The following is a 12,081-nucleotide window of genomic DNA, read 5'->3' as shown; positions in this document are numbered from 1 at the left end:
TCTGCAGCCAGCTTCCCTGGGTTCTCCAAGCTTCACATAGTCTGGTACTCAGAGAATTGTTCTGGTGCCTGAAAGATGTCTTCACCTCTGGGATGCTGGGCTCTTTAAGCCTGCCAGAGAAGGAGCCCCAACTATAAGCATGGAGCTAGATGTTTTGAAACATCTGGGCTGAATCACTTCTCCATTTTTCAAATGGCCTCTTTAGCACTGGCCTGGAAGGGTCCTCCATTCCCCCAATTTACCTTTCCAATCCTGATTTCTAGAATCTTAGTGAAATGTCTTTCTTTATCCACAGTTCTCAAGGCAGACTTCCTGGAGATGAAAGTTGAGGCTACAGGTATGTAGTCCCTATCCCTGATTACAGAACCTTGTTCCACATAAGCCTTCATTACGGGATCTGATATTTTGAGGACTGGAATAACATGTAGATCAGAAGGATGGGAACTCACTTCTATGCCTCAGTTCATTACCCTATCACTGCATGACCCTTAAATTTAGTGACTTTCAATTCCAAGGTTTTGTGTGATTTTAAGTAACCTTCCTCTTTTGTTTCTTTTTTTCCTAGCCAAACTATGACATGCTTTCACAGATTGCCTTTGAATCAAATTTATTAAGAATCCTAGGCTGTGACATTTTGGGAAAATACATTTCCTTCTCTGAGCCTCAGTTTCCCAGTTTCTAAAATGAGAAGGTTGGAACCTTCTAACTTTGACACCTCTCAGGCCTTTAAGGAAACCAGGAACCTCCTTTTTGATATTATAACAGATACCAAGAGGCTACCTTAGTATCTGTAGATGGATTCATTCCTACAGACCAAATCATTATTTCAGTCTTACCCACCTGAACCTTCATTCTTAGTCCTTTATGTTTGTCCAATGCAAAGCACTTTCACATTCATTATTTCATTTGATGCATATCACATGCCAGGAGAAGGGAGGATAACATGTGTTCTAACTCAACAAATAAAGGAACTGAAGTTCAGAGGGGATAAGTGACTTGCAAAGGTCACAGGAGACTCAGATGTCAGGGAAATTCCTTTCTCTACTGTAGGAGTTCTGATTGTTTGACTATCAGATTGCTGGCATGATGTGACCTGATACACACATAAATGAGATCCAAGTATCTGGAGCTTGGCTTTTCATGTGCTCCCTAACCTTCTTTTTTTCCCCGTCACTGCCAGTCCTCAGAGGTCCATGAGAAGATAAACTTCTCCTTATCAGCCCCTGTGGAGGTGAAGTCCCTGTTAAAAGGAAGTTTGTAGTTATTGTATGACCATAAAGGCAGTGGGCATGATGTGGGAAGTAATCTCAGAGGTCCTAGTATCAGGCTTCTATTTCTCCATGTAGATTTTGGGGAATTTGAGTCTAGGTCAAAGGCACAAAGTGTCCAACCCTGGTCATAGCACCATCTTAGGCCTGTTTCATGAGATCTGACTTGTAAGAGCCTTTGCCCAGCAATCCCCTGTTGCTCAGAAGATGAGTTACCAATTATAGGCTTACCTACCCACCAAGAGAAGCCCCACTTATCAATGGCTGGTAAGTATTTGACCAGTCCTCACTAATTCCCTACTCTCTTCTTTCTCTTTCAGGTTTTAAAAGCTTTGGCCTCAGAGGACCCTTTGCAGGTTCTGAAACAGTCTTTCTTCTTCAAACCTTTGTGTGCGGAGTCATTTTGTGTTGAAGAGCAGCTCCTTCCTAGCCTTGCACTTTCAGGCTCTCTCTGGGAGACCATAAAATAAGGAGCATATGTCCTAGACAGTTGTTTATATCTCCTTTGTATTCAGTCTTCATCCCCTCAGAAGGTCTGTTTTGAGTTCCTGTAACACTGTGAAGAGCTGGACTCCCTCAAGCCAGACTCTGCCAAAACCAAGATATCCACTTACCTGAGTCGAAGAGGGGAGCTCAGTTTTCAACTCTACCCTGAACTTCCTGCTTCCTCAGAGGGCCATTGAACTCTGAGAGTTTTGGGGGTAAAGACTGATCTCAGGGGTCTTACCTTGAACTGAAGGCCACTTGAGTTGGGGCCATTGCTTACCTTGGTTGGAGGGAAATAGAAATGTTTGCTGAACATTGGAGAATCTCAACATGTCTCCTACTGAGGATATGGACACTGGTGCCATGTCGGTGCTCTGGTGCTGCAGTATGTTGCCAAGAGCCTGCCTGCTCCTGCGGGGCCATGAGTGGGATGAGTGATGCCCCCACAGCCCCTCCATGTGGACTTAGGAAGGTGGCCTTCCTGCTCGTACACGCAGCCACTTAGGACAAATCTGCAAAGCATGTTTTGCATGTCAAAGCCTAGGTCTATTTGGATTATTCTTTCTCCTTTTTTTTTTTTTTTTTTTTTTAATTTTTTGACAGCTTCCTTTCCAAGCAATCAAGAAACAAACAAAAGCTGAACACATTTCTTTAAAAAAAAAAGGGAGACTGTGTTTGGTCCTGCAGGAGTTCTATTTTGGGGTCAAATGCTAGAAAAATTGTTAACATGGATTGAGGCCAGGCAGCTGTCACTGTTGCTTCATGTTTGCCTTCTGCACATAAACTATTTTATCTCCTGAAAAAAGCAGTTCTTAACCCAGTGTCCATGGACTCAGAAACTCCATGAAGCCCCGGAGATGGTATGCACAATTCCATGACAACATGCCCTTTCTGGGGAGATAATCCATAATGTTCTGCTAAATTTCAAATGGGCTTGTGACCCAAAAAAGTTAAGAACCACAGCACTTGAGTAAAATACCCTTTTTGCAATCCATATAAGCCCTTGATTGGAAGGGCTTTTCAAAATCATTTAGTCTAACTGCCCAGTTTCCAGTTGGGGGAACAGAGGCAGAGCAAGGTAATGATCACACCAGGACAAGATCTCAGGTCCCGGGCTCCTATGCAAGTTTTTTTTCCCATTGTATCACACTTATCTAGCAAGGGACCTTGTGGTTTGTGGCTTTAGGGCCATCATTTCTGGCATCATTTCTGGGGGTTGGCTTTTACCCTGTTTCTTATTTGTCACCAAGTGAAAAATGTTAAGACATAATCCCCTGCCAGGTCCCTTTCATTTGCTATCTCTATTATTGGAAAGGACCTAAAAATTGGTGTAATGGGGCAGAAATCTGAGGAATGGACATTTCTGATTCCTGTTTGTTGAAGGGAAGTTGCTGGAAAGAGCATCGGTACTTGTTTCTGTGCAGATGCCTGGGCCATAGCTTGTCTGTAGAGTCTGTATAATTATAATGTTGCCCAGTGTGAGGGAAAGAGCTTTCCTACTTGCACTCTTCTACCAAGGCCCTATTAAGTGCACTGAGTATAGTACTGACAGAGAAACCTAGATAAAGAGATAGAGAGTGAGTGCATGCACACTTATGCGCAAACCCCACTCAGAAATGCATTTGGAACAGTGCTACTGAAAGGCAGTAGTCATTTTCAAGACTGAATTCCAAACATGGTTTATTGGTGAGTTAGGAACATGTAAGGCCAAGTACACTGAGAGCCTTTTTGAAAGTAATTGAGTGGAAATTTGAAGCCATTCTAAATCAAGGCATATCCAGGTGGCCCAATTGAACCCTCTCCACTGTACCCAGTCTCAAAGGCCAGGTTGCTAAGAAACCAGGAGTAAAAGAGTCAAGTCACCATCATTTACCCTGCTGCTTGCCCCCAACAGTAGTCTCTGTGAGGCCTTACTGACCTCACCTAGTAAGTGGTTTTATTTTTAAGCCCTGGTTTCACGGCTGTGGCCTCCCTGCTCTATCCTGAATAAAGCAGACAGGTGTGCAGCTTTTGGCCGTGAAAGCATGGCTAATAGGGCCACAGTCCCTTTAAAGAGACATGGTTTGACTCTGATTTTCTTGGGGGAAAATGCCACAATCACCAATGCAAACATTGGAAGATTATTGAGAGCCCTAGAAAGTTGCTGTGATCCCAGTAGAAAATATGTCCCAGAAATGTCATGAGATTGCTGTGTGTTGCCTGGGACACAGATCAAGGGCCTATTGTGGAGAGCTGAGGACCACCAGTCTGCCTGGAGGCCAGGGAGCAGTGGCTGAGTAGCTCTGCCCTTGCTCTGGTCTATACCTTAAGAATGTCAAAGAATGAATCTCAGCGCCTCTCTTTGGCACTCTGACTTAAAGTGCAAAAAGCTCCTGTGCTGAGGCATGCTATCATGGAATGAGACTGGTTTGGCCTAGGCTTGATGAATGGGTAGTCATTTTGCAGAGGCTATGGGAAGAGGGTGATAATAGAAGAGTGGCAACTATAGGAAATTATCAACATACCTTGGCCAGCAGGTTAGAGAATCTGGCAATGGATGAACTGAAACTGATGAACTGGCAGGGATAACCAAGAACCTAGCATTTATTAAGCACATATTTATTAAGTGCTCAGTGTTTCATATACATGCAAGTATTATTCTCAGTTTACAGAGAAAGAAATTATGTCCCAGGGGCTAAAGCAACCAGCTCAAGGATACATAGAAAGTAAATAAAAGAACTGTGATTTGAATCCAGGCCACTTTTAGCCCATGCTGTTTTCCCTTTGCCACACTGTGGTAGGTGTTTGAACAGAGGCCACATTGCTAGACTTGGCATGACTCTTGACTCTTGCCTGCCTATGAAATATTGAAAGGCAAACATTTGAAGGAGGGAGGGGATGCAGGTTCAGTTTATATGGAAATGCAAACTGGGCTGGAAGATATTGCTGAGTTAGGCTTTCTCTTCATATTGAGCTTACACATTTAGTAATGTTTATAAGATGATCATCTAATTTTATTTTGTGAAGTGAAGGATTTGTGTTTTAGTTGGTAATTGTTAAGTCCTTGCCTTGCCATTTTTCAAAAAGTAAAAAGGTCCTCACAGGTGTCTCCGTACTTCGCCAAGGTTGTAGCATGGGCAGTTTCAGTTTCAGCCTAAGAGACTGGTGACATCCACAAATGCAGTTTTAGAAGGAGAAAAGGTCTTGGTGCCTCTGCAGTACTTGATGTATTGGGGTCAAATCTCTACAAATTTTTCCGTGGTGATAGCAAAATCAAGAGGTGGCTTGCGAAAAGAAATACTGAATTTTTATTTTTGAAGTTTTTGTTTTTTAAAAGGTTGGGGGTGTTCAGTCACTGAGGGACAAAACTTAGCATCTAATTTCAATTATAGTGTCATGAAGAGTATTTCTAAAGTAATTGGTTATCATGGGAAAGTATTCTCTTTTCAAGAAGTTCTTTGATTCTGTAATAACTAGAACAAATAAAGTAGTAAAAGAAGAAATAGTTCTGTGACTAGGAAAAAATTGCTTCTGAGAGAACGTAGATCAATTATACTACTTTTAAGGTAGCTGCAGATAAGTGGCCTTGACACATTACAAGCCCAGAAAAAGTGTCAGAAATAATAAAAAATTTCAGAGAGAATCAAGATACCTTAAAGATAAGTTTTCAATAAAGAAAAGCCTTCATTTTCCTGGGGGAAATGAAGCACTTGATGCCAAGGGCATTAGTAGAGGGCTAGAAAGAGTGTCTGTGTGAAAGACATATGCTATATCAAAATAATAAAACAAATGAGATCCTGGGGCTCATTCATGTGACTTTCAATAAAGTATGTAGACTGTCTAATATAAGTGGCCTCCATCTGCAGTTTTGTCGTGGAAACAATATTTGAGCATATCTTTGAGACATGATGGTACATGGAACCACTCACTACCTACTGCTTGTGTTGCCTTCTACAAATCTAAGGAAACCTAGGTAAAGAGTTCTTTTGCACCTAGGAGTCTCCATTTATAGTTTACTTTGAACAATGGCCTCACAGTTCTCTCAGCCTTCACAACATCATTATGTGACAGATGACAGGCCCATTTTACAGATAAGGAAACTTGAGGCTTAGGGAGCTGAGAAATAATTCGTCCAAGATTATACAGCTAGGTTAACTGGAAACTACAGAGGCCTTCCCATTTCCATTTTTAATACAATTCACAGCCCCCAGTAGTAAAGAAAAGAAATCCCAAAGGTAAATGGAGAAGATTATTAGAAATAGGAATGATAAACATCTTTAAGTCTTGCTACTCAAAATGTGGTTCATCATCAGCCTTGACATAAGCATTACCTGGGAGCCTACTGGAAATGCAGATTCTCAGGACCCACTCCAGCATCTGGAATCAGAATCTGTACTTTCACAAGATGCCCAAGAGACTCCTATGCACATTAAAGTATGAGAAGCACTGATATGAGGTATTTGAGACAGCAAAGCAGCTTGAGGAAGGAGTCCTTTTGGTGAGGCAAAGACCAAAAGTGGTGGATAAGAATGGTCTGGTATGTTGGGAGTGGGTACAAAGATTGAGTCCATAGCTACCTGTTTTTTTGCATTCCTTTGACATGTGCTTTGATGACAAAGTTTCTCCACCTCAAAGAATAGTGAAACCAGCCTGGGGAATAAGAAGACTGAAAAGTACTTGGCTTTCAAATCTCTGAGCAGTAGAAGCAGTGGAAAGACAACATGAGGACATGGGAAGAGCTCCTTTCAGGAGCCCTCAGGGTCCAGAATCAGCGCTATCATTGCCTCCCCTTAATGTTGAGCAAATCCCTCTCCCTCTCTAGGCCTCAAATTCTCTGCCTTTAAACCAGGTACTCTCAAAGGATCTTTTCAGCTTTGATATTCTGTTATTTTGTGATGTTAATTATAGCACAGCCTACATTGTAATGAAAACATGGGCAACTCCACTGACCTTTTTCTGGCCATAGTTTCACATCTTCAGTTTACATAAGAAGGGGTAATTCAGGAGGAAAGTTCACAGTCATGGCAAACCAACATGAGTGGAAACCATAGGGAACTAGAAGGGGCATGATCTAGGTAGCCAGCTTGAAATTGCCCAGTATTTTAATTAAAGTATAACGAGGCATCCAAACTGCTTTGAACAAGCTGCTGCTTCATACCACATGCTGATAAGTCAATTTGTGTATTCTAAATAAGCTGTACTTTGAATGATTCATAAATTCCTCTGACTTGGGTCTTTTGAGGGGGCAAAAGGGACTTACAAAACAGGAAATACTACCACTCCCTGCATCTGCCACTCATCTTCAGGTGATTCTGATGTCCATTAGTTAAAGACCACTGACTATAACCTAATCAATTAGAGATGGAGAAACATACTGAGGGGGTAAGGGTCTTGCTTAAGGCCACACACCAGAGCCAGGGGCGGAAAACAGGTGCTCAGAGTACTACTAGCACAAGGATTTTTCAACACTACTTTTTTGGGTGATCACCAATATCAAGATACCTGCTTCCAGTGGCAGGGCACACAATGGGGAGGACTGATAGGCTTCCCATCTGGGTGCTTTGTTTTCATCACATGTTCATGCTGATTGCTTCATTTGAACCTTAACAGACATATCATCTAGTCAGAGCAAAGATGATTATCCACATTTTAATGAGGTTCAGAAAGGTGACATAACTTGCCCAAGATCACATAGCTGAGAAATAAGACTGTGCCCTCGGTTGTCAGATTTCTTCTATGCTGCCCTGCTTCTCTAGGGGAGGAGACGCAGCACTCCAAACTCTTAGCTCTTAATTGCTTCGATTCAATTACTTCAAAACAGATTACTTTTTCCTTTTGGAACATATAACAGTGTATGACTTGAAACTTTGCAGAGCATCCTTAATGTCCCTTATTTTGTCCTCATAATATCTCCCTAAGGTAGGGAGCACAAGGTATTTTTGCCCCAATTTGATGAATGTACAAGTTGAGGCCAGAGGCATTGTATTAGTGTTCTATTGCTGCTGTAAAAAATTATCGCAAGTTTAGTAGCTTTGAAAAACATCCTGTATTTATCTCACAGTTTCTGTAGGTCAGAAGTTTGGGATAGCATGGCTGGATTTTCTGCTTACGGTTTCACTGAGCTAAAGCCAAGGTATCAGCCAGGCCTGTGGTTGTTATCTGGGGCTTGGGTTTCTCTTCCAAGCTCACTGGTTGTTCTGTGACTAAAGTCCCCATTTCTTAGACATCTCTGTTGTCAAGCCAGCAACATTTCAGTCCTTTTGCTTTCTCTTCTCTTGCATCTTTCTGACTTCCCCTCTTCTGCTTCTGCTGTTAAGGCCTCGCCCCTTCATTGGGGTAATTTCATTGGGTTTACCCCAATAATCCAGGATAGTCTCCCTATGTTAAGGTCAATTGTAACACTAATCACATCTTCGATATTCTTTTTGCCATGTAATCACAGTCATGGGGAGTAGGACATAGAATCTTCTTAGGGGCCATAATAGCTGCTTACAACAGGCATGAAGTAGCTGCCAACAGAAGCCCTGCCTTTCAGTCTGAAGGCACATGGTTGTGAAACCTTAATTTTAGGGAAGAATAAAATGATCATTTACATGTCACCTACATGGGCGGTTAGAAACCCCAGGGTTGTTCAACCTCTCCTATCTCTCAAATACACACAGAGACAATTCGGCAGCACATCAAAGGAAGTAGTAGCAGGAGTGCAAGGGGGGGATCTGTAGCAGCCGATGGTATTCCTAGATAGTACCTTGATGCTGGTGACCAGTCACTTAATTAGTCTCCTTCTATCTAGATACTGGGGGAAAGGGGGAGAAACAGTTTCCCCAAAGGCCCAACATGAGAAGTGTGCTTCCCATTGATGTATCTGTTGGCCATTACAGCTAACACATGGTGTCTACTACAGGATAGATGTGTTTCTAAGTGCTTTTCATGGGTTCACTGGATTTGTTCCATTTTAGTAACATTCCTATGAGGTAGGTACTGGTATTAGTCCCATTTTGTAGGTGAGAAGACATGGGATGTTATGTCATTTGTCCAAGTACTTGTAGTCAGGAAATAAGAAATACAGGATTCAAATCCAGACCATTTCCTTAACTAATCACCTGGGAAAGTCTTAATCCACCAACCTGGGGAAATTCTCCTATAGAACAGATTGAAGCCAGATTGATTTCATAGTTCCTCATACCTTTAATCCTCCAAGCTTGCCCCTGGGGTCCTGGCATTCTGGCAGCACAAATCAGCACTGCTGAGCCTACTGAAGGATTATTTTAAATTTATAGACTAGCTGGATTTTATAAGGCTAATGGAATGCATAGTGAAGGTGACAGACCTTTTCTCAGAGGCTGGAAGAAAAGGAGACTGTCAGTGCAAGCAAGGCGGCCCCAGGAATGCCCTCTTTAGAGCAGTATTTTCACTTGGGGGCTTCCCATGATATATGGGATCTTCCTAAGAGTTTTTAATATTGGTATAAAATTCAAACATAAGTGTTGGTTATTCTTTGTGTATTGATACATATTTTTTTTACATATTTTGAGGTACATGTGATATTTTGTTACATGCATAAAATGTGTAATGATGAATTCAGGGTATTTGGGATATCCATCACCTTGAGCATTTATCATTTTGATGTGTTGAGAACACTTCAAGTCCTCACTTTTAGTTATTTGAAAATACATCGTTAACTACTCACCCTACTCTACTATCAAACATTAGAACTTATTCCTTCTATCTAGCACGTATTAGTACCCATTAACCAAACTCTTCATCCTCCCCTCCCTCACCATGTTTCCCAGCCTTTGGTAACTATCCTTCTACTCTCTACCTCCATGAAATCGACTTTTCTTTTAGCTCCCACGTATGAGTGAGTGCATGAGATATTTGTCTTACTGTGTCTGGCTTAACATAATGACTTCAAGTTCCATCCACGTTGCTGCAAATGCAAGGATTTCATTTTGTTATGGCCAAATAGTATTCCATTGTGTACATATACTGCGTTTTATCCATTCATTCATTGGTGGACAGTTAAGTGATTTCATATCTTTATTATTGTGAATAGTGCCTTCTTGATTTTTCTTTCAGCTATTCTCTTTTTCTTCTTTCTTTCTTTCTCTTTCTTTTCTTCTTTCTTTCTCTTTCTTTTCTTCTTTCTTTCTTTCTTTCTGTCTTTCTTTCTTTCTTTCTCTTTCTCTTCTTTTTCTTCCTTTCTCTCTCTCTTGCTCTCTCCTTCCTTCCTTCCGTTCTTCCTTCCCTTCCTCCTTCCCTCCTTTCTTCCTCTCTCTCTCTTGCTTTCTTCCTTTCGACAGGGTCCCACTCTGTCACCCAGACTGGAGTACAGTGCTGTGATCATGGCTCATTGCAGCCTCAACCTCCCTGGGCTCAAGCAATCTTCCTGCCTCAGCCTCCCAAGTAGCTGGGACTACAGGCACGTGCCACCACAGCTGGCTAATTTTTTGTATTTTTTGTAGAGACAGGGTTTTGCCATGTTGCCCAGGCTGGTCTCAAACTCCTAGGCTGAAGCCATCTGCCTTCCTTGGCCTCCCAAGGTGCTGGGATTACAGGCGTGAGCCACTGCGCCTAGCCTCAGTTCTTTCTTTATTGGTGTGTAGAAATACCGCTGACTTTTGTATGTTGATTTTGTATCCTGTAACTTTATTGAATCTACCAGTTCTAAGAGGTTTTTTACTTTGATGGAGTCTTTTAGTTTTTCTAAATATAAGATTGTGTCATCTGCAAATTAGGACAATTAGACTTCCTCTTTTCCGATTTGGATGCCATTTATTTCTTTCTCTTACCTGATTGCCATTGCTATGACTTCCAGTACTATGTTGAATAGGACTGGTGAAAGTGGGCATCATTTAATTTCAGTTATTGGAGGAAGGCTTTCAGCCTTTCCCCATTCAGTATGATGTTAGCTGAAGGTTTGTCATATGTTTTATTATGTTGAGGTATTTTCCTTCTATGCCTAGTTTGTTGAGAGTTTGTATCATGAAGAGATGTTGAATTTTATCAGATACTTTTTCTGTATCTCTTGAAATGATCATATGGATTTTGTCCTTCATTCTGTTGATGTGATGTATCACATTTATTGATTTGTGTGTGTTGAACCACCCTTGTATTCCTGGGATAAATCCCACTTGTTCATGGTGTATTATATTTTTGATGTGATGTAGGATTCAGTTTGCTAGTATTTCATTTAGGATTTTTATGTCAATGTTCATCAGGGATATTGGCCCTTAGTTTAATGCTTTTGTTATATCTTTGTCTGATTTTGTTATCAGTGTAATACTGACCTTATAAAATGAGCTAGAAAGAATTTTCTTCTTTTCTATTTTTTTTGGGGGGGATAGTTTGAGGAAAATTGGTGTTAGCTCTTCTTTATAAATTTGGTAGAATTTGGCAGTGAAGCCATCAGGTCCTGAGATTTTCTTTGTTGGGAGTTTTTTGTTGTTGTTGTTTGTTTGTTTTCTGATTCAATCTTGTTATTGTCTGTATTTTACTTCACCCAAATAACCATGGTTGGCCTTTAATAAGTACTCAATACTAACCAGTAGTGGCAGTAGTAGTAGTAGTAGTAGTAGTAGCAGTAGTAGTAGTAGTAGTACGTGGCAGCAACAGCAGCCACTGTGGTAGTGATAGCAACTGCCTTATCTACTATCCAGGAATGGAATCTTCTCTTTATCCACTCAGGGCTGGTGGATTGAACTCTACCAAAGATTTTTACAAATGTTATCCACAACTTGATTCTTACATTCCTCAATATGGTATAACCTGCCTGACTGGAAAATGTCATGTCCCTTGGCCCTGTTACTAGCCATCCTGCCCCCACTACCCTATCTAACCTGTTCCTATACCTGGACCAGTTCCCTCCATCGTTGTTCTTCTTTTCATGTGGGAGTTTAATGCCAAAACCCAGGCCCAGCTACTTTGCTCTGTGCATTTGCCAACAGTGAAGCCTGGAGGATGCTTATATTTTGAGGTCTGAGAAGTGTTCCTTCTTTTTACGATAGTTCAGGTCCTGGTAGTGTGGCTTGGGAGCCTTCACCCTCCTGAGCACTCATTTGCTATTCTGGGGAGTGGCTATCTCTCCCACACTCACCTACCCTTTTTTCCTCCTACATTTTGTACTCCTGCTGTTGTTACAATTGTGCTATGGATGTTCCTTCAAAGGTACTCAGTGAGGGGGTGGGTAGATCCTGTAGGAGAGAGAAGCACTACCCTCCTACTGGCTGATTTCACACTTAATTGGATATTAACCTTAGACTCTTGGCTGTCCAAGGTATATTTATATTCAGCAAGAAACCATGTTATTTTTCCTTAAGTGAAGAAGAAGTCACAAAATGCCTTAAGA

At 41.4% G+C, this 12,081-nt stretch overlaps 1 protein-coding gene across 7 annotated transcripts in view; it reads left to right on the top strand.

Annotated features, from left to right (window-relative positions):
- OPHN1 (oligophrenin 1) overlaps positions 1–5,579 on the top strand; it is a 379,874-nt gene extending 374,295 nt beyond the window's left edge. For all 7 annotated transcript variants that reach the window (XR_012429977.1, XR_012429978.1, XR_012429976.1 and 4 more), the window contains 2 exons: positions 296–337; positions 1,589–5,579. Coding sequence is in view for 3 of the 7 variants with exons in the window: in XM_005593813.5 (XP_005593870.1) it covers positions 296–329 (34 nt within the window). In the remaining 4 variants the exon portion in view is untranslated. The remainder of the gene's footprint in view (positions 1–295; positions 338–1,588) is intronic.
- Positions 5,580–12,081: the final 6,502 nt, after the last annotated feature.

The sequence above is a fragment of the Macaca fascicularis genome, chromosome X (genome assembly GCF_037993035.2).
Source record: "Macaca fascicularis isolate 582-1 chromosome X, T2T-MFA8v1.1".
Taxonomy (NCBI): Eukaryota; Metazoa; Chordata; class Mammalia; order Primates; family Cercopithecidae; genus Macaca; species Macaca fascicularis.
This window is presented reverse-complemented; position numbering and strand designations above follow the sequence as displayed.